At 65.0% G+C, this 21992-nt stretch overlaps 1 protein-coding gene across 6 annotated transcripts in view; it reads right to left on the reverse strand.

Annotated features, from left to right (window-relative positions):
• Nucleotides 1–3997: 3997 nt before the first annotated feature.
• The window catches only part of KIF1A (kinesin family member 1A), a 95764-nt gene continuing 77769 nt past the window's right edge, over nt 3998–21992 (reverse strand). For 5 of the 6 annotated variants that reach the window (XM_042950808.1, XM_042950813.1, XM_042950810.1 and 2 more), the window contains 12 exons: nt 21747–21773; nt 12189–12303; nt 11090–11223; nt 10047–10108; nt 9600–9745; nt 9134–9334; nt 8594–8671; nt 7923–8047; nt 6988–7140; nt 6236–6428; nt 5281–5399; nt 3998–4928 (listed from right to left, as the gene is read on the reverse strand). In XM_042950808.1, the coding sequence (XP_042806742.1) occupies nt 4886–4928; nt 5281–5399; nt 6236–6428; nt 6988–7140; nt 7923–8047; nt 8594–8671; nt 9134–9334; nt 9600–9745; nt 10047–10108; nt 11090–11223; nt 12189–12303; nt 21747–21773 (1396 nt within the window). In that variant the 3' untranslated portion in view covers nt 3998–4885. The remainder of the gene's footprint in view (nt 4929–5280; nt 5400–6235; nt 6429–6987; nt 7141–7922; nt 8048–8593; nt 8672–9133; nt 9335–9599; nt 9746–10046; nt 10109–11089; nt 11224–12188; nt 12304–21746; nt 21774–21992) is intronic. The other variant, XM_042950809.1, reaches the window with a different exon arrangement.

The following is a 21992-nucleotide window of genomic DNA, read 5'->3' on the forward strand; positions in this document are numbered from 1 at the left end:
AGCCAGGGCTCCCTCAGGGATCACGCAGAGACCCCCTTCCACCCTCCAACCCCCTGCTCCAACTGGGGTGGGGGGTGGGCCTGGCCCAGTCAGAACACACAGAAAGTGGTTTCAGGCCCAGGAAGCACATCACCGAGAGCACAAGCCTGGCTAATGCTCAGTGGCTATTCATGCTGAGCTATCAGCGTGAATTCAATCTTTATTTTTGCCTAAGTTTAACTTTTATTTACCTATTTATTTATATTTGTTTTTGAGAGACAGGGAGAGAGAAAAACCGTGTACACGCATGCTCGCACAAGCACGCACAGGGGAGGGACGGAGAGAGACAGAGAGGGAGAGAGAGAGAAAATCCCAAGCGGGCCCTGCTCTGTCAGCACAGAGCCCGACATGGGGCTCGATCCCAGGAACCGTGAGATCATATGATCATGTGAGCTGAGATGCTTAACCGCCTAAGCCACCCAGGCGCCCCATCATTTTAACGTTTAGATAAAACTTAAATAGAGCAAAGCACACGGTCTCGGGGCCAACTTGCACGCCGTGGGGGCAGAGGGATAAAGCCAGGGGACGGGCGGCCATCACAGGTGCTCACTCCTCCGTTGTCACCGCGTTCTCTAGGACGACGGCGCGCGACTGCAGCGGTGGTCACACTGCTGAGCCTGGTGGCCTCCCGAGGGGGGTGTCGGGGGAGCTCGGACCCTGTTGTGTCCGAGTCTGCTTCCTTTCAACTGCTGCTGACAGAGGACGTCCTGTCTCGCTCCCGGTCCTGAGGGTTCCCACTCCCACTCTGCCCTTAGGGATGGCGTTAGCCGTGGGCTGCTGAGAGACGTGCCTTGTCAGGCCGAGGACGTGATCGTCCACGTAAAGGCTCAGTTAGCAACGGACGTTAAATTTGGTCAAATGCTTTTTCTGTGTCTGTAGCGATTTTTCTCATTTTCTGATTTTCCTGATTTTCCACCAGATTTTTGTTGGCTTAACATGGTGAATCACACTGATGGGTTTTTGAGCCAACCCCGCATTCCCGAGGTTCGCCCCACCCGATCACGAGGGATTATCCTTCTAGTTAGTAGATTCGGTTTGGCAAAACGTTACCGAAGATACTCGTTTTCTATGTCGCTGAAGGACACTGGTTTGCATTTCATTTTCTTGCAATATCGTCGTGTGGTTTTGGTACCGGGTGAAGCTGACCGTACAGAAAAGCTGAGGCTGCCTGGGCACGTGGCTTACGCAGCCAGGTGCGGCCGGGTGCCGAGGGAAGCAAGTGGGTGCTCCCGTGACCATCACCCCTCACACCCCTCCAGGCTCTCTTCCCCCCTGCCTCACCGGTGTGGGAAGTGGGTGCTCTCTGGACAGTGCTGGACCTGACCCCAGGGGCCATTCTTGGCCGCATCGAACAGACTCAACACACAAGGCCACAGTGGACACCCGCGGGTCTGATGTTGCATAAGGAGCCACGTTTATTTCTTAATTGGACAGATTCTTAAGTGCACACACACAGTACAGGAGCCTAGAGCCTAACACTCAGGTTTAGGACGTCAGGGAACTCGAGTCGTTACGTAGGGATGGTGGTTACAGTGCAGGGGCCAGGGTGTGCCACACAACCACATATGTACAAGCTACGGGGGGACGTGGGGGACGGCCAGCTGCGGGAAGCACCGGCCTGGAAGAAGCCATAGACTCTGTTGATCCCTGGGGGCACTTCCCTGGTCCCCGGGGTAAAAGGAGGGCGCCTTCCGGGGTCCCGCACCGGAGGGGGCGGACGGAGGACCAGCACTGCGATCCGCTGACGCCCGAACCACCGGCGACCTTCAGGAACTCTCCCCGAGTGCTTCGCCACGCCCGCCCGGCAGGTGCGGAGGGGGAACCGGGACGGAGGGGGAGGCTGCCTCCCTGCAACCACCCGGGGCGTGTGTGTGCGTGTGTGTGATCGGTGACCGAAACGTTGGCATCTTAGGAGTGATTACTCGGAACATGGAAGCCTTGGAACTTGGGAACATGTCAACACCCCTGGGCACCAGCTGGGTCACACTGGAGCCTGGAGCCCAGCGCCCCCCTTCCTGGGACCACAGCGGATCAGCGGGAGGACTCCCCCTCTCCCTGGAGGAGACAGAGAGCTTCTCTGGGTGAGGACGGCTATCCCTCAAAGCAAAACGAGTGCCATCAGGTGTTAAAAAAAAAAAACTCCCAGAGAGATGGCTTTCTGGATCTTTCTTCCCTCCCCACTTGGTGAGAAATCACAGCCACAGCCAGGCCTGACCTTCCTCTGGGAAACAGCAGCCTCCCTCATCACAGATGTGAAGACTGGCCCAGTTTGCTAAGTGCCGTCCCCTCTGACGTGACACGTTGGGTAGCTTCTGGCAGGACAGACAAGGGACCAGGCGTTCTGACTCGGATCTCTCTCCCCACCAACTCCGAGGGTCTGGCAGGGGACAGGGGGTCCACGTGGCCCACACCTGGCTCGCGGGCACGGGCACCAGGGCCAGAATCAAACGGTCCTGGGGGCACCTCCATGGCTGTGGAGGCTCCCGCGTATGGGGCGCGTCCCCCTTCCCTCAGCCCCACGAGGCAGGTGCTCTGCAGGCTGGCTGGCCTCAGACCCCTGCACCCCGGGTGCGGGGGCCTCGGAGCCTCCCCAGGCCGCGGCTCCAGGCTGGCTGACCTGGGTGGCCTGCGGCCCGGGCCCTGCACCTCCAGTCTCCCCGCGGGAAGGGGGGCTGTCGGGAACCAACTCATCTAGGAACCACGTCCTCCTTCCCTGGTCCCCTCCCTGCCCTCAAGGCCATCACAGGAGCCAGAATAAATGCTTGCTCTGGACTGTGCCATACCCCTGCCCTCTGCGTCTCGGCCCGGGAGCGTCCGGTCTCCGGACGTTTGCTCTCTGTCCAGGATGCGAGGCCTCCTCTGGGGGTCCCCAAAGAAGGCCGCTGGGTCCCCGCGTCCCACAGATGTGGTCTCCTCGGACGCGTTTTCTGCCGATGGAGCGATGCCATCAGTGGTGCCTTCCGAGCACCGGGACGAGGGGAGCAGCGGGTGGAAGTGACCGCTGACGCACTGCCCAGACCAGCCACGGGAAAGGCGCGCTCACAGCCTCCAAGCGGCCCGGCGCGGCCGGCGGAGCCAGACGCGGCTGCCAGACGGCGCTCAGATGGGGGAGCCCGTCCGCCTGGTCCCACGTCTGGGGCGAAGCTCAAGTTATCGGGGGGATAACTTTCCCAAAGGGAAGCCTCCAACCGAAACCTGGTCGCTTAGTGTGGGAGCCATGCCCGCGCACCCCTAGAGGAAAGAGGCCGCGCACACCTCGGGCCTCAGGGCGCGGAACCCGTACAATATCCACAGGCCTCGTCAGTGCCGCTTGGGGACAGCCAGGCTGAGGGGGCCCCAGACCACTGGCCGGGGTGCGACAAGGTGATCTGAACCAAGTGGGAAAGTGGGGGGTCACTGGGGTGCCCTGCAGGGTCTGGCGAAGGCAGTGGAAGGCACCAGAGAACGGCATGGACGCCCAGGTTCCGAGCGGAACCTGCTCGTGGCGGGACAGGGGTTTATGGATCGGTTGCTGTTTTGACCGGAGTTAGAAAGAGGCCACGTGCGGCTGCGGGCAAGGGAACAGGTCACCGAAGACCCCCCAGACCCCGGGGTTTCTCTGATGTGTTTGTGGCCCGGGTGTGGTGCCTGGCCAGACTCCCAGCCCGGGGCAGGCTCTTGCCCCGGCGGCCGGGCCTGGGCCGTGCAGTCCCTGGGGGCACGACTCGGACACTGCAGCAACACAAGGGCAGCGCCCTCAGGTGCAGGAGAGGGGAGCCTCCTTGGTGACGGGGGCCCCATTGCTGGCTGCCCTCCCCTGACCCCGTGGAATCTTCTCACTGGGACTCACAGACACTCCTCTCTCGGGGCAAAGAGGGGAAGCCACACACCTTCTTCCCGGGAACCATCTGGAGCTTGAGAAGCTGCACCCCCAGCCCCCCACCGCCCGGACCCCCCCCCCCCGCCCCCGCCACCTGCACCCTGCCGGCCTGGACACACCACCCCTGCTGTCCCTGCCGGGAGAGCCCCACAGCCCAGGGGCCCATCTGCCTGGTCCCCCTCATGCCCGCACGCTCCTGGGGAGAAGCTGCCGGCACTGCCCGCGGGGTCGCGTCTCAGAGGCTGCTGTCCGGGTGAGACGCAGATTCTACCTCCGGCTGGGAGGGTGCACGCCACCCCCTCGCGGCCTGGACCTCGGGCGCCGGGTCCCCTGATGCTCACACACACACACACACACACACGCACCCCGGGTGGAAGGCCTCCCCCATGAGCCTGAGCTCGGTCCTGGGTGGACGCGCCCCCGTGGTGCCAACCAGGTGGTGCCCCGGCCTGTGCAGACGCCTCTTCACCGTGGTCTTCCCTACGAGGCTTGGGGATGAGAGAGGGAACAAGCAGGGGACGGGGTCCATCCGAATCCTACGGGTCTATGTGAAGGCATTAGAAATAAATACTTATAAATAGAACACAGTCTTATAGTTAATTTCTGAGTGGCCTGTTTCGGTGTCACTAAACTAACGTATATTAATTATAAGTCTGTCTATGCTTAAAAAAATATCAGAACGGCAGCGACGCCCCTGACTTGTGCCCTCCGGCCTCTCTGGCACCTCCCAGCCGCTCCCACCCGGGGCCCGCTCCGAAAGAAGACAGAACGTGGCCTCTGCTCGGGGCAGGATAGGTCTTGCGGTGCAGGCGCCCGGGCCAGAGGTGGCGCTCTGTGGGGCCCCGCGCAGCGTCCCCAACAGGGGACCGGCTGGCTGGCTGGCTGGCTGGTGGGGGCAGGCTGGGCACGTGTGACATGACGGATGGTGACGAGGACTGGGGGCGGGGCTGGCCTGCTGGCTGTCGTGGGGGCGCGGGGGGCTCCGGCTCAGACCCTCATCTGGGCAGACCGCCGTCTGGACAGCTTGGACCTGCGGGAGGTGGAGACAAGCGGGGGTCGGGATGCTGGCCTCTCGGCGGCGGACGCCCCCCCTCCTTCCCTGCTCACGCAGAGACCCGGGCTCAGGGGTCGCCCACCTGCCTTCTGCAAGTCAGCGGTGCAGGAGGGGCGGGGGTCCCATCGCCAGGGCTCGCTGTGCCCAGGCCTGACCGTGAGTTGTGTTTGCAACCGCGTGAGGGCCTGCCCCCAGGAGCGAGTACGTTTTGAACATCTCAGGGGCTCACTCGCTTTATCAGCAGCAACGACACAAATTAGGCATTAACGTCCTCAAGAACGCGCCCGGGGGCGGTGCCCTCCCACCACCTGCAGGGGGAGCCGCGTACCGTATGGTCCCGGCCAGGAGGGGGTTGAATGCGTACAGCCAGTCGTGCATGTCCTTGTCGCTGTTGGCCTGCAGCAGGATGCCGCGGTGCTCCGTGCACACGGCAAACGTGTTGGGTGTCTGCAAAGGCAGGGCTGCCGTGAGACGGCGCGAGGCCTCCGCCAGGCTGGCACGCGGTGGTCACCGTGGGGCATGGGTGGGGGCAGGGGAGGGGCGCCACCGGGACATCCCAGGGGCGAGGGGGCAGGAAAGAAGAACCCGCAGGAGACAGCCGCAGCGCACACGGCCCGGTCTGACCCACACGGGGGCGGCCCCCTCGCGGAAGGCTCTGCGGTGGGGACACCCTGTGTCTTTTCCTGCCCCAGGTCTCCCTTGTGGCCTGCTCTGCGTGGTCCCCTGGGATGCGTCTACCCCTCCCGGGCCGAGGTTCCTTCCCCCGCGATTCTGGCTCCGCTGCCGTGCCGGCCTCTCCTGCTGAGCCTGAGCCCTGGGTGGGGCAGGTGTGGGCGGCACGCCGAGTTCGTGCCCACCCCCCACCACAGGGCATCAGAAATCGGCCAGCGGGTGCTGTAGGGGTCTGGCAAAGCCAGGGTCACTGCTGGCTCGGAGAGGGGCAGGGCAAAGCCAGGGGACAGGAAGGCCGTGTTCCCAGGCCCCCGACATGGCCGGCCCCGTGGGGCTCAGAGCCCCCGACCCAGGGTGTCCCTGGGGAATGGGTCAGTGCTCGCCCCATCTGTGGACCACAGCCATGGCTGGCCGTCACCAGGACTAGGTGCCCCGTGGGAGGGCCGAAGGGGGACCCTGTGAGAGACAGGACGTGGGGACCTCGGTCTGGCAGCGAGTAGGAAACGGGCCTACGGGGGACGGGGCCCGGCTCCCACGTCCCGCAGCCCTGCCGGGCGTTCGCCGGGCCTTGGCCAACCCGGGACCCGCCCATCCCATTTCCAAGGCTGTACCTTGAGCATGGCCTGCTGGTCCTCGCTGTACTCCACCTGGGCGGTGGACAGGTTGAGCACGAACCTCTCCACAGAGTCCTTGTCACTGTTGTACATGTAGGCATACGGCCGCCGTACCACCACGAAGCGCTTGGCCCAGCCGGCCGTGTGCGGCTCCAGGAAGTGCAGGTAGCCCTTCTTGGAGACGATGGGGCTGCAGGAGGGACGCCTGCTGGCTCATGTGCTCCTGGCGGTCAGTGGGGGTCTCGCGGTGGGGCCCACCACCCTCCACCAGGCCCGTGGCGGTACCGGCCGGGGCTCAGGGGCTATGGGGTACCCGGTAGAACCCCGGCTTGGGAGGTCAGAGACCAGAACCACCAACCTATTTCTGGGCCTCAGTTTCTCCAGCTGTGAAAAGGAGAAACTTTAAAAAAAAAGGCCGCAGCCGCCTTCGCTGTCACATGGGGTTCCGTGACCACAACCCGCGGAGGGTGGCCTTCTTGGGCCACAAGGGCCAGGCAGGCATCTGGCACAGAGGCCAAACTGATAACTCGCAGATGCATTAAACCATCTTTCCGCAGAGGTGCCCGCGAGGTCCCCGGCCCCCTCCTGCCCTTTTGCTGTCTGCTCCTTCTCTGCTCCTGCCCCAGGTCAGGGGTGGCCTGCCTGCCTGCCTCCCTAGTGTGGCGCTGTCCCCGGGCCTGGGTCAGGGACAGAGCTGGCCGGGTGGTTTTAGAAGAGCCCCGGTTTGGGGCAGGGCACCCCCCACACACCTGACCCGGATCTCCTGGATGTCAGGAACCAGCAGGCGCGGGGGCTCTTTGTCCGCCTCCACGGCCCGAGCAGGGGATGGAAGCTTCTTCGAATCTGCCTCGGGCACAGGCTCAGGTTCTGGGCTGGCCGGCCGGGAGCAGGGCTGCGGGGTCCTGGGGAAGCAAAGCGAAGCCTCTGCACCCCTGCAGGGAGAGTCCCCGCTGGGCCGGGGAGCCACGTGGGACCGGGCTTCCTCCCACACCCAGCCGGCCCCATGGGCACCTCCCAGGGTCTGCCCCGCCACAGCCACAGCTGGAGCTCGGGGAGGGCCGGCGTGGCCGCAAGACCCACCGCCCTTCTCCTGGCACTTTCTGCTCCCCGCCCCTGTGAAAGCGGACCCCTGTCTCTTCAGCTCCCCGGCTGAGCACAGGCCCGTCTCAGATGAGGCCCAGAGGGCTGGATGCCTTTTTATTTTAAGAAGAAAACGTGGATGCCTTGAGGGATTTAAAGTCTAAGGGACCGGGCGTAAGAGGTGCTGGTAAAGCTGAGCAGACACCAGCCATCAGCACGACGGCAGGCCCGTGGGTCTCCAAGCTACTTCATTGCCGGTTTTCCTACTGACTATTATACCAGCACTTGCCCCCGAAAAGGGTTTGGCTTTTGTGCCGGTTTGACCCGTTCCCGGTTTTCGTCCCCAGTGCATTTTAAATCTACCCTTCAGCAGAAACTGGCCTCGGAAAAGTAACACAACCGGAGATGGGCGGGGGCCGCGCCAGCCAGGGCAGGGCGCGGGGCAGATCCCTTCCAGCTGGCCCTGCCCTAGATGCCTGTGGCCGTCCCTCGTGCCCGGCCCCGCGCGCGCCACGTTCCCTGCACTGTGCGCCTGAGTCACGGCCGAGGTCATCAGTCGGTTCTCGGCACTGGAAGCTGCTCCCGGAGCCTGGAGCTCACTCACCTCAGATCAGCTGCTCCGTACCGCCCCTCCACCAGAGAGGGGCAGGTGGAGGAGGGTGTGAGCGTGGCTGCCCCCAGAGGGGACATGGATGGGTCCCGAAGCAGGGTGACAGACATCTCGGAGAGCTGTGGAGGACAGTGGGCCTTTGGCGTGGGGCTTGCAGAGTGGGGACACCCCTGCAGTGGCTAATTCCTATGCCTCTGCTCACCTTTTACCTCCATTTGGGGCACCCCCCATTCCAACTGCAGGCCAGACCCTCTTCCCAGCCCCCCTCGACCTGCCCCTAGCCCCTTCACGCCCCTACACACGTCAAAGGTGACGACCGGCGATGGGCCAGAGACTGAGCAGAGACAGCACACGGCAGGTCCCGAATCAAGGGGGGTGGGGCAGCACAGGGACCACACTAGCTCTGGGGACCAGGATCCGTCCCCTGGTAGAGGAAGGATGGCCACAGGGACGGGGCCTGACCAGCCCAGGACAGAGGCAGCTGGGTGAGGGCCAGGCCGGGAGGCCCCTGTGCTCCACAGACCCCACGCACAGGGAGACGGGGCCCTTGGCTATGACAGTATGTTTCTAAGAAAACCCTTATTTCCTTCTCTGGATACGACTGTGAGTTCTTCTTGGTGACAACGGCCCCGTGATGACCTGGGGGGTGGCCCCTCTCTGCCCACCTTGCTCTCACTGGCGCTGACGCACACGTGGCTGTGGGTGTACTCTCGGTTGAACGTGTGCGTGAGGAGGCGTAAGCACTGTAAGAGGAGCAAATGCCCGGAGTCAGGAGGCCCCCGGACCCGGCTCCGCCCCAGGCACGGCCCCGACGTGGGTGACTGTCCGGGGGCCCAGGTACCTCCACCCTCCGAGGTGACGGCTGAGCCGGGGAGGCCTCTCAGAGCAGGCTGAGGGCCAAGGGCAAAGACGGGGGGTGGGCAGCGCTGCCCACAGTCTAAGAGGCCTTCCCCGCGGCCCGTCAAGCGGCAGAAAGAGCCAGCTCCGGGCAGAGGGGGTAAGCTCCCCGTCAGCGTAGGTATTCGGGGAAGCAGGTCACTGCTTGGGGGAGGAAGCTGTAAAAGGCTGACAGATTCCAGTGTGGGTGGGTGAGGGGTAGGCGAGGGGACTCCCGGGACCCCTCGTTCTCCCCGCCCCTGCTCTGACGGGACAGGGCTGAGTCACCCCCAGAGGGGCCGGGGTCACAGCAGCGCTGCCTGAGCCACCTTGACGGCCAGCTCCCGCTGTCTCTCGTTGGGAGCCTCCAGGGGGGACGGCCGGCCCTCGGCCGAGAGTGGGGACGAGGGGCCGGACGGGCCGTGGGAGCCGGAGTCCTCGCTGCAGGCGGGGGACGGCGCCTCGGGGCCGGGCCGCTGCGTGGTCTCCAGCTTCTCCCGCAGCAGCAGGTAGTGCCTGGTCTTCTCCACCTGCGCGAGAGCCGGAGGGCAGCTCAGCCCCGGGGGCGACCGGACCCACAGCGCCCGCCGTTGTTTCCCTGGGGCGCGGCCGGCACTCGGCCTCGAGCCCCAGCCCCGCAGCCGCCCTTCGAAGCAGCCAGCGTGCTGCCCTCCCCCCGCAGGTGCGCGGCTGCTCTGCGGTCGGCAGGGGGTGGAACTGACGGACACCCGAGCCCCCCCACGCCGCCCGTGCGCCCTGCGGCCCGCAGTCCGCGCCCGGCGAGCACGAGCGCACCTCCTGCAGGAGACTCAGCTTCTCCAGCTCCCACTGGTGGTCCAGGATGAGGCTGTCGCTCCGGGGCCTCCAGCCCGCCAGGTTCTCCTCGCCGCGGACGTAGGCCACGGACGTATCGAGCACGCGCCTCCGCCGCCGCTGCATCCCTGGAAAGGGGGTGCCGGTCTGGCCACATCCGCGCCCTGGCGCCAGGCCTTGGGCCCCCCGTGGGGACTTGTCCACGGAGGGAGGCCGGCCCCCCGGGAAAGCCTCGGCCACAGGAAGTCATCCGGCACGGCGGCCGCCGGGCCCGCCCCCCGCGCGGCCTCTCAGAACAACTCCCGAAGTGCAAAGGTGAGCACGTGAGTCTCGAAAGTGAGGGCCCCCCAAAACGGCAGCTTAGCTGAGGGACCCCGGGGAACCCTGGCTCCTAACCAAGTGCCCCCCCACCCCCCACCAGGCGCCTACCTGGGCTGCCGGCATCGGCCACATGGCACAGACTGAGCTCGTACACGCCTGTCACGCGGTTGCTGCGGGGAGAGGGGAGGCGGGTGGGCACCGGGCATGGCCAGGGCCGATCAAATGCGAAGCTGGCACCGGTCCTGCTGCGAGCCCATGCCGGGTGGCCCTGCGCGGGGCCGCGGGGGCCCTGAGCTGCAGCCACGTGTGGGCGGTCCCCTTCCCAGACCCCTCCGGGCCCCCTCTTGCCAGGGACCGCGATTTCGCCAAGTGCGCGCCACGAACCTTTGCACAGGGGGGAGCCAGGCTCGCAGGCGGTATCCCGTGCTCACTAGGTGACCCTGCGTGGCCGGGTTACAGCCAGCCCAAGGCCACTAAGTCCTGAGCCCCAGACTCTGTCCTCCTGGCTGTGCCCAGGTGTCCCACACACTGGGGTCCATGAGACAGCGTGGGGAGCCTCACCGAAGGTGAGCACAGGTGGCCTGGTGGTCTCTCCTCACTGCCGTGACACTCTTGTTCACCACCTCTCCCCGCCCCAGGAATGCAGGGACAGGTCAGAGAGCAAGAAGGGAGGGCTGGGCCTGGGCCTGACACTCTCCTCCCTCGGGCACTGCCAGCCTCCAATGGCAAGAGGCCCTGTCCAGAATGCCCTCTCTCCAGTCGCAGCCCCCAGGCCTGATGGCACGGCCCTGAGGTCCTACGGGGAAGCGGGCCCAGGACCACCCACAGGAGGGCCGAAGGGCAAACCCCCCAGGCCTTCTCCCGCATGCCTGTGGGCAGACTCGGGCTCTCTCACGCCCCTCAATGTGCCATCTGTGTCCCATGGCCTCCACTGACCCCAACATCAGGGGCAGGTGAGAGGCTCTGAATGCAGGGGACTGGCTGGGACAGTGGCCAGTCTGCCTTCTGGTCTGGGCCCGCCTGAAGCCGGCGTGTCACTCGAGCCTCTGCCAGACACACCAGCCGCTCCCCGTGCAGAGTCCGGTCTGTCCTCACTGGGGCCAGAGTGCCGGACAGCAGGCCCCTGGGCCACCCCCCGAGGGCAGGCTCACCTCTCCGAGGCCCGCAGGCTCCCGCTGCCAAACAGGTTGCGGATGGAGCGCGAGGCGGGCAGCTTGGCATCCCGAGAGTAGAAGACCATGCAGAAGTCCTTGGTGATGACGGCTGGCTGGGTGCAGTTCTCCATCTGCAGTGGGGGGCAGGGGGGCTCAGGCGCAGGAGCACCCCGCGGCACCCGGGCCCCAGGCCCCCTTCTAACCTCCCGGGGCGCACAAGCCACTGACCGACAGCCCCAGACCTTCGTGGGTCTCTGCCCTGGCCCCCCACCCAGGTGCGAGCTCCCTGCCCCCCCCCCCCCCAGGAGACTGCCGGGAGAGAGCCAGGGCCCCGCCTCCCTGGGCCGCAGAGGGCTGGCGTGGGTGCCGGGGACCCCGAAGGTCCCAGACACAGGCCTCACCCTGTCAGGCCCCCGCCACCTTGCCACGGGATGGGGCAACACGCTCCCAAAAACACCTGTGAAGATCAAACCAGATCCTGGCTTCCCACCCACATTTTAACTCTAGATGACTTCCCGGGGCCCTGACACGCCGTTTCTCACACCGCTGCTTCTCTTGTTTTCCTGCAGCTCAACAGCAGGTGCCGGCAGGGCCGCTGTGGGCCGGGACTCACGGCGGCAGGGCCCAGCCAGTGCTTCCCCCGCAAACCGCCACCCCGAGAGGCAGTCGGGACGCTCCCTTCCCACAGCCGGAGCAATCGGGCTGGGAGGGGAGGTGGGGTGCCACCGTGCCACCAGCCGCCACCCTCCGGGCTGCTGGGTCCTCGCTGTTGCACCCAGCTGGCAACGCCCGTGCTCCGGGCCACCCGCTGTGCTTGGCAGGGAAGGCACAGCGCAAGACCCCGGGGACGGGGTTGGTCAGGCTCTTGGTTCAGGCTGCCCGGAACATGGACGCAGGCCTCCCGCAACCCCGAGGTCAAAGCCTCACTGAACGTAGTGCCGGGAGGGGGAACGGCGCCATTAGGAGTACGTGGATTGAATAAGAACTTGACAAGTCCTCTGTCCGGGGCTACCCAGGGCCCCCACTGCCCCTTGGCAAGCATCTCAGACTTGGGGGGCAGCGATTTGGGGGTGCACCCGTGGCACAGATTTCTCACCTCAATGTAAGCCGAGAGGGTCATGTAGATTTTCTCTCGGTACGGGGTGACCCGGTTCAGCAGCAGAGAGTTGTGCATGGAGCTGTCCCACGCGGCCTCAAACTGGTAAAAGGTCCTGGAAGGAAGCAGAGACAAGGTCAAATGTGGCAGCACACGGGCCGCGCTTGTGGGCTGGGGACATGCAGACGGACAGACACAGACAGAGAGACCTATGGGCCACCGGTCAGGAAGCCCGGGCGGCGGGTCGAGGAGAACAGTAGGTTCCTCCTTACTGGGGACCGGGCTGGGTGGGGGACTCCCCTGCGGACGGACGGACGGACGGACAGGGCAGCCGCAGCGCAGACGCTGAGGCGGGGGCAGAGGGGGCAGGGAAGGGAGGGCAGGAGGCAAGCGGGCTGGGACACAGCAACAAAGGGAAAGAGGGAGGGAGAGGAGGGGAGGTGGGGGCAGACAGGGGTGAGAGACGCGGAGAGGGCAGAAGGGGGCCGCCCCTTCCTGCCCCGTCTGAGTAAGGAGGTCCCGACCTGCCCAGGTTTGCCAAAACCTTGTGTGGCCCATCTCCTCCCTTGGGGGAGGACACTTGGAGTGGAAGCGGGGTGGCCCGGGGCAGATGGCCTCGCCCCCGCCCCCCGCGGCCAGGCTCCTCTCGGTTTAGCACAGAGCAGGTGGTGGGCCCTGCTCCCTGTCCCCATCTCGAACCCAGAAAGATTGTGAGCAGAGCCGGAGGCCCGTGGCCCCTCTGAGGGCAGCCTAAGCCGCCCCTGGGAGGCGGGACATCACACCCTTCAGCGGCCTCCGCTCCGGGGCAGGGTTTCCTATTACAGGATAGCTCCTGTTTTCAACCACCCGGCAGAGCTCCTAAACTCTTGTCCGAGGCCGGGTGGGCATTCGAGGATCCTATCTGAGGTGGTAAATTTGCCTCAGTCCACAGTGTGGCCGCTCAGCCCCCAGCCTTGCCCCGTTTCCATCCAAGCATCCTCAAAGACACAGACCGCGGGCAGCGGCTCACGCCCTGGCCCCACCGGGCCCCCCCCCCCCACCCCACGAGGAGCCGGCCCGGCCCAGGGGCGCGGAGGGCGGCCAGGAGGAGCGAGGCCACGCCGAGGCGCGGACGGGCTCCCCGTGACACGCTCAGGGGCACGGGGCGAAGCAGTGGGACGGGGCAGGGCCGCTGTCACACACACGTCACCGAGGACAAAGACCCAGGGGAAGGGACGTGAGGACAGCGGGGTGACCGGAGAACTGGCAGAGAGCGCAGGGGAGACGTCGCAGGAGAAAGGGGACTGAAAAGCGGAAGAGGGACGGACCAAGCCAGCGCGGAAGAGAAAAGAGAGCTGTACCTAGTGTCATTTCCGAACGAAACGCTAAAGGTGGAGGCAGCCAGGACACACACGTACACACAGAAGAGATGGACAAGTCAGAACGAGCACGGTCACACGGCCGGGTACAAGCTAACCGACAGCGAGCGGGCGTGTGTGCTGTCCCGCCGGCCGCCGAAGCGCCTCACGGGGCGGCGGGCGGGGCCCTCTCCGACCCCGGCCCCCCGCGTCTGCGCTGAGAGCTTTGGGTCCACCCCAGCAGGACCAGGCGGGTACCCGTGGACCCGTGACCCAGACCTAAAGGGACACCCTCGGTCCCGGGGGCCCCCAGACGCCGCAGGCCCGCAGGCACGGCCGGTGGTCCACGGCAGCCCGGCCCAAACGCTCTCCGGACCGCCGGGCTCCGAATGCTCCCGCACAGCCGCTCGACCCCGGGCCTTCGCCAGACATCTCTGTACCCTGCTTCCTGGACGGACGACCGGCAGGCACTGGGGCCCCATGGAGACGTGCTGCGGGCTGAACGAGCCAGTATGAGGTGCCGAGGGCGGGGCCCGGGGGTCATCATCCTTAGTCCTCGCCTCCTAGAGGCCCCGATGACACACCGGGGACGGCTAGCCTGGGGCCCCCGCCCAAGTAGGCCAGCCAGCCCCAAACCCTCCAGCTGGGCCCACGGCCTCAGCTCGGTGCGGTCCCCTCTGTCCACCCGCCTCAAAAGTCGCTAAAGAACACCGCCGGCTTCCGTTCCGCTGCAAGCGCTCCGGCCGTGTGGACCCAGCCTGCCCCCACCGCTGGCCCGAGATCGGGGACCAGCACGGTTCTACACCAGCGTGCACTCTCTGTGTGCCCCTCCCAGGGCAGGCTCCTACTCGGGCATCAGGAGCTGGGTCCCCGCCTCGTCTGGAGCCCCACAGCCTCGGGCGGGACACTCCAGAGGAGCCAGAGCCAGCCCGGTCTGGCCAGCCAGAGACCCAGGGCTCAGCCAGGGGCCTCGGCCCAGGACCAGGTGGGCCGTTCCAGAACTGGCTGGAGCTGCACGGAGAGACGGCACACCTCCGACAAGGCTCGCCGAGGCCCCTTGAAGGTGCTCTTGGCCGGGAGGCCCTCCGTCAGGCTTTCGCCCCGATGAGACTCCAGTGACCAAGAATCTCTCTGAAAACCTGAACCTGTGGGTCTCACGTATGAGGTGACGGGGGGTGGGGACCCTCTTGGGCCCACGTCCACAGCCTAGGATGGCACCTTTCACCGCACCGTTCCCCAGGTGCCAAGATGGCCGGGGTCTGACCTGGCATAGCCAAGCTGCTGCCCATAGCTGGCTCCAAACCACTGGTCAGCCCCCAGCCAGCCGTGGGTGCCAGACCCCGGAGCCCCAGGCAGGAAGGGTCCCCAACAACACTCCCGAGCCCCTGAAGCCTCTGCAGAGGGAGGTCCCGCCCAGATGACGGCAGGTGTGCTTGGGGTGCAGAGGGCGGTGGCCCCCCCGATGTGGGACCTAGACAGCCACGTAGGACACCAAGCCTGCAGGACGCAGCATGGGAACCGCTGATTGGTGCCCCCTTGATCAGGAAGCAGGAAACTAAGACCCAGAGAGCCAGAGAGGGAGCCGTAGTGAGCCAGGATGCCATGGGAGGCCGTGGGTACCATACCGGACCCCCACTTGTGAACAGGCGCAGGGCTCTGGAGATCTCTCTGGGCATCAGGTCACCCCCAGAAGAGAGCCCCATTCCCCACAGCACCCCTCACACTGCCCCACCCGACACCCAGCCAGTCCCTCAGACACAACTCCTCGGGGAACCGTGCGGCCCGGACGTGGGGTCCCCGGACCCGAAGCGGCAGCACCACTCGGGACGCCGCGCTGTTAGCAGTGCGGATTCTCAGGCCCCACCCCCAACCCACTGACCCACTGAGGCAGAAACACTGGGATGCGGCCACCTCGCGAGTGGAGCACCCGAGCCCACTCCGGCGCCTCCCCTTGGGCTTGGCCCACCCCACCAGCCCGCGGGCCCTCGGGATCCAGCCCATCTGGGGAAACAGGCCAGAGCACGTGTCCCTCCTCCAGTGAGGTCCCACCCACGGCCCCGGTCCTCAGCCCTTCTCCGGGCCACCCTTGTGTAGGAAGAGCAGCGGGCAGGGCAAGGCTTGGCCCACGGCAGAGCCCTAGGGGTTCCCACGGGGCCCTCCCTCTGGAAGGAAAATGCCGCCCTGCACGGATCCTTCTGCAGCCGACTGCGGGGCTCGGGATCAAGGCGCCCCCTCCTCTGAGACATCCCTGGTCCAGTCCAGCCGCCTCCGGCCATGTCTCAACACAGAGCCGCTCACGCCGGGTGGGGCGGGGTCCCAGGCTGGGAGGTCTCTCGGCCGGCTCTCCTCTAGCCACGCACGAGGGTGGGGCCGCAGGGGCCCAGAAACGGGACCACCCCCAATTCAGTGATGGGACGTGGAGCTTGATGCTCAAACAAAGGAGGACCCATGTGGGGAAAACCAAAAAGTCACTTAAAAAGTTTGTCGACAGAGAAAACGTCATACGCTCTCCAATGTTTTGTCCGTGTCGACTCTTGCTCAGAAAGTTTCAGCGGCTACACCGGCCAGGACAGGGGCAGGCGTCTCATGTCCCCTCGGATGCCCTGCCCAACCCAACGGGCTGTGCGCCCGCGCGCGTCCCCGCGGGGCTCAGGTGGGGCCGGGCTGCCAGGGTAGGGTAATCGGGAGGTCGGGGCTCCCAGCACACAGGGCCTGGGCATTCCCGATGGGACTCTCGCATGCCGGCTGCACGTGGCCGATTTAGACGTTTAGACAACTGTGTTGTGACTTGCACCCGGCGCCTGTGACAAGTGTCTCAGCTGTGGTAGGTTAGTGGGCAGGCCAGCTGGGCATCCTGATGCGAACGGGTTTGTTGAGAATCTGAAAATCAAACCCCGTGCTCAAAGTTTCAACAAGAAACTCATAACGCTCTAGGAAGTACGTTTCTAGAAGAGAAGTACTCTCAAGAGTGGCCCTGGGGAAGGCGAACTGACAGGCAGACTTCCAGGACGGAGCCCCCTGGACTGCAGCCGGGACAGCCCTCGTGTCCAGTGAGGAGGGTGACCCCAGCACGGTCACACAGCTGGGAGCGGGGCAATGGGCTCGAACCCCAGCCTTGGGGATCCTGCTGCACCTGATGCGACACATGGAGGGCTCAGCGGCCTCCCCCACCGTGCCGTGCGAGAGTCCTTGGACCAGAAGGAAAAGGCGAAATGAGACGATTGAGGGACTGAGGGGACGAGGAAGTGGGCAGGTGAGGGGGTGAGGGGGTGAAGGGATGAAAGGATGAAGGCAGGGGTGAGGGGGTGAAGGGGTGAGGGGATAAGAGGTGAGGGGTGAGGAGATAGGAGAGTGAGGGGCGAGGAAGGGAAGGGATGAAGGGGTGAGAGGATAAATGGTGAGGGGCGAGGGAGTAAGGGATGAGGCAATGAGAGGGTGAAGGGTGAGGAGGTGAGGGAATAAGAGGGTAAGGAGTGAGGAGGTAAGGAGATGAAGGAGTGAGAGGATAAGGGGGTGAGGGGCGAGGAGATAAGTGCTGAGGGATGAGGGGATGATGGGAGAGGGGTAAGAGTGTAGGAGGTGAGGAGGTGAGGGAATAAGTGGTTGGGGGTGAGGGGTGAAGGGTGGGGGGAGAGGAGGTGAGGGGATGAGGGGTGAGGGGACGAGAGGTGAGGGGTGAGGGGATGACAGGTGAGAGATAAGTGGTCGGGCTGAGGGGTGAGGGGGTGAGTGGATGAGGGGATGAAGGGTGAAGGTAAGTGGTCAGGGTGAGGGGTGAGGGGATGAGGGGTGAGGGGTGAGGGGATGACGGGTGAGGGATAAGTGGTCAGGGGTGGGGGGTGGGGGGTGAGGGGTGAGTGGGTGAGGGGATGAGAGGTGAGGGGTGAGGGGATGACGGGTGAGGGATAAGTGGTCAGGGGTGGGGGTGAGGGGTGAGGGGGTGAGGGGATGAGAGGTGAGGGATGAGGGGATGACAGGTGAGAGATAAGTGGTCAGGGGTGAGGGGTGAGGGGATGAGAGGTGAGGGGTGAGGGGATGACGGGTGAGGGATAAGTGGTCAGGGGTGGGGGTGAAGGGTGAGGGGGTGAGGGGATGAGAGGTGAGGGGTGAGGGGATGACAGGTGAGAGATAAGTGGTTGGGTTGTGGGGTGAGGGGGTGAGTGGATGAGGGGATGAAGGGTGAGTGTAAGTGGTCAGGGGTGAGGGGTGAGGGGATGAGGGTGAGGGGTGAGGGGTAAGCGGTCGGGGGTGCGGGGTCGGGGGTGAGGGGATGAGGGGATGACAGGTGAGAGATAAGTGGTCGGGGTGAGGGGTGAGGGGATGAGGGTGAGGGGTGAGGGGATAAGGGGTGAGGGGTAAGTGGTTGGGGGTGACAGGTTAGGAGTGAGGGGATGAGGGGTGAGGGATAAGTGGTTGTGGGCGAGGGGTGAGGGGATGAGGGGTGAGTTTAAGTGGTCGGGGTGAGGGGTGAGGGGGTGAGGGGATGAGTGGATGAAGGGTGAGTGTAACTGGTCAGGGTCAGGGGTGAGGGGATGAGGGTGAGGGGTGAGGGGATGAGGGGTGAGTATAAGTGGTCGGGGTGTGGGGTGATGGGGTGAGTGGATGAGGGGATGAAGGGTGATGTAAGTGGTCAGGGGTGAGGGGTGAGGGGATGAGGGTGAGGGGTGAGGAGATAGGAGAGTGAGGGGCGAGGAAGGGGAGGGATGAAGGGGTGAGAGGATAAATGGTGAGGGGTGAGGGAGTAAGGGATGAGGCAATGAGAGGGTGAAGGGTGAGGAGGTGAGGGAATAAGAGGGTAAGGAGTGAGGAGGTAAGGAGATGAAGGAGTGAGAGGATAAGGGGGTGAGGGGCGAGGAGATAAGTGCTGAGGGGTGAGGGGATGATGGGAGAGGGGTAAGAGTGTAGGAGGTGAGGAGGTGAGGGGATAAGTGGTTGGGGGTGAGGGGTGAAGGGTGGGGGGAGAGGAGGTGAGGGGATGAGGGGTGAGGGGACGAGGGGTGAGGGGTGAGGGGGTGAGGGGTAAGTGGTCGGGGGTGAGGGGTGAGGGGATGAGAGGTGAGGGGTGAGGGGATGACAGGTGAGAGATAAGTGGTCGGGCTGAGGGGTGAGGGGGTGAGTGGATGAGGGGATGAAGGGTGAGGGTAAGTGGTCAGGGGTGAGGGGTGAGGGGACGAGAGGTGAGGGGTAAGTGGTTGGGGGTGACGGGTGAGGAGTGAGGGGATGAGGGGTGAAGGATAAGTGGTCAGGGGTGGGGGGTGAGGGGTGAGGGGATGACAGGTGAGGGGTGAGGGGATGACGGGTGAGGGATAAGTGGTCAGGGGTGAGGGGTGAGGGGATGAGGGTGAGGGGTGAGGGGATAAGGGGTGAGGGATAAGTGGTTGCGGGTGAGGGGTGAGGGGATGAGGGGTGAGGATAAGTGGTCGGGGTGAGGGGTGAGGGGGTGAGGGGATGAGGGGATGAAGGGTGATGTAAGTGGTCAGGGGTGAGGGGTGAGGGGATGAGGGTGAGGGTTGAGGGGATGAAGGGTGAGAGATAAGTGGTTGGGGTGAGGGGTGAGGGGATGAGGGGTGAGAGATAAGTGGTCGGGGTGAGGGTTGAGGGGGTGAGGGGTGAGAGATAAGTGGTCGGGGTGTGGGGTGAGGGGGTGAGTGGATGAGGGGATGAAGGGTGAGTGTAAGTGGTCAGGGGTGAGGGGTGAGGGGATAAGGGGTGAGGGGTAAGTGGTTGCGGGTGAGGGGTGAGGGGATGAGGGGTGAGGGGATGAGGTGTGAAGGATAAGTGGTCAGGGGTGGGGGGTGAGGGGTGAGCGATAAGTAGTCAGGGGTGAGGGGATGAGAGGTGAGGGGTGAGGGAATAAGGGGTGAGGGGTAAGTGGTTGGGGTGACGGGTTAGGAGTGAGGGGATGAGGGGTGAGGGATAAGTGGTTGGGGGTGACAGGGTGAGGGGTGAGGGGATGAGGGGTGAAGGATAAGTGGTCAGGGGTGGGGGGTGAGGGGTGAGGGGATGACAGGTGAGAGATAAGTGGTCGGGCTGAGGGGTGAGGGGGTGAGTGGATGAGGGGATGAAGGGTGAGTGTAAGTGGTCAGGGGTGAGGGGTGAGGGGATAAGGGGTGAGGGGTAAGTGGTTGCGGGTGAGGGGTGAGGGGATGAGGGGTGAGGGGTGAGGGGTGGTCAGGGGTGAGGGGTGAGGCCGTGTGTGTCTCGGCCATTCAGGCAGCGGCGAAATTATCCCCTTTCTAAGGGGGAAGGAGAACAAGGTTCCCGAAGGCTCTGCCACCTGTCCACACTCACTGGGCCAGAGGAGGGCACTGCCAGGCTGTCCGCACTCGTGGGACAAGACCCTCCCTCCGCCACCTCCCACGGTCCCGCCAGTCCCCGGTCCCGCCGCCACGGTGGCTCCCTGCCCCGCAGAGCCGGACCCTGTGGGGAAGCGCAAGCCCGAGTCTTGGGGCTCTGACCCCCATTTCGCTCTCAGTGCCCTAGGCCTCCTCTTACTGGCCAAGCCCACTGGGGCCAGTGAGCCCTCTTCTGGAACTGGGGGGACGGTGCTCCCCGCTCAGGTGCAGGGGTGAGGGCCTCATGACGTTGGGGGGCTGGCAAAGAAAGCCCTGCCGGAAAGGAAAACTGGTTCCCTTTCCTGGTGCCACACCTCCCCCTGGCCACAGGGCATTGTCTCTCCCTAGAACCTTCCGGGAGGTCTGTGTCTGGGGGGCGGGTTGAGGACTGCCAAGCGCCCCTCTATCCCCCTGCGCTGGCTGTGGCAGCTCAAACGTGGACAAAACAGTCACGCCCCCTCGAGCCCTCACACCGACCCGCCTGGAAGTCTCCACTCGTCAAGGAAACAGCCCTTAACTTGGGTCCCTCCCAGGGGATGAACCCGAGCCAGGGGCTCCCAGCCCAGAGCCTTCTGAGAGCAGCGACACGGCCTTAACCAGCCCGGCTCCCCGCCCGACCTCCTCCAGCGCATGGCCCGGAGAGACGGGTCCCTTCCGGCCGGCACGGCCGTGCCCCCTTTTCTGGGGCAGCCACTGCCACCCTAGTTCTCCCCTGACAGGGTCCCCAGAGGGCCCGCAGCAGGCTCTGGAAAAGATGGGTTCACCCAACAGGTGCGATGTTCGAGTGCGCCCCGAGGGTCACACCGGCGGGACCACAGCCTGCCGCCCTCCCTGGGGCCTAGGCTCCAAGTGCCGGGGTCGCACTCACAGTGACCCTCACGGCCATGACTCAGTCCTGCCGTGCCCCCTGCCCCACCCTGGGGCTCCTTCCAGAAGAGGAGCAGGCACCACCCCTACCCGGCTCAAGCTACCATGCAGCCTCAAGGCTCAAACGTTTGCCGGAAGCCTTCCAACCGCTCACTTCGCCTTTCAAAACGGCTGTCCTGCGAAACCACCAGCACGGAGCTCTGACCACAATCCACAGGACCCAGAGGGAGACGACCTTGACCCTCTGCCCAGAACAGACTTGGGTCTCAGGGACGGTCCTGATTAGGAACCCTGAGGCTGTCCGTGCCCAGGGCCTCACTGACCCTTGCACCCGGTGGGCACTGGCAGGGGTCCCACTCAACTCAGAGAGGGCATCCCCTGCCCGGGAACCCCTGCCTCCGGGGGGTTTGGACCTGGGGCCACCCGGGTGAGTCCCGAGACCTACTGGGCCCCTCCCAACTTCACCGCCCACCTACTTGCAAACAGGGTGTGTGGTGGCCAGCCTGGCCGGGCAACCGCCCAGCAGCGGAGGGTATGGTGCAGAGGTCCCTTGCAGGGCCGGTACCCGTCTGCCCTCCCGTCCCGGGCCCAGCGCCGGCCCCTCCTCCCCCTTTTCTCTTTCACCTTGCAGGGAGTGGGGCTGGTGCGGCCAGCCTGCATGCGGGGGGCACCGGCTCCTGCTCCGGCAGGGGTGGGTCAGTGCGGGGCGGGCAAGGCTCAGGGGCGGGAGGAGCAGGAGGCCAGCCAGTGTCTACGGAGGGGCGGGCGGGAAACTACGGATGCAGCCAAAATCAAGAGTACGGGAAGGAGCTCAGCCAAGAGGGAGGGAGGGGGTGGGAAGAGGAAGCAACAGAGAAAATCAAAAAAGTATTCCGAGGAAAGAAAACGAAAGAAAACGGAGAAACAGGAGGGAAAGGGGAGCGAGTGTAGAAGGGATCAAAAAGCCGAAATTAAAAGTCAGGGCTGTGGGTCTGGGGAAGGAGAGAGGCTGGAATAAAACCAAGGGGCACAAATGATACCTAGGCATGTCCGAATCAAGAAACTGCCTGCAAAACACAAACAATCAGAGGTTAGTGAGGGCGGCGGGGCAGGGCGGCGGGACAGCGGGCAGCGGGGCGGCAGGGCAGCGGCAGCGAGGGGAGGGGCAGCGGGGAGAGCAGCCGTCTGCGGCAACAGGCCCACTCTGAGCAAAGCGTGGGGCCTTGCAGCGGAGGAGGCCGAGGTCGTGGCAAAGCATGAGGACAGCCCGAGCCCCTCGGCCCAAG

This window comes from Panthera leo, chromosome C1 (genome assembly GCF_018350215.1).
Source record: "Panthera leo isolate Ple1 chromosome C1, P.leo_Ple1_pat1.1, whole genome shotgun sequence".
Classification (NCBI taxonomy): domain Eukaryota; kingdom Metazoa; phylum Chordata; class Mammalia; order Carnivora; family Felidae; genus Panthera; species Panthera leo.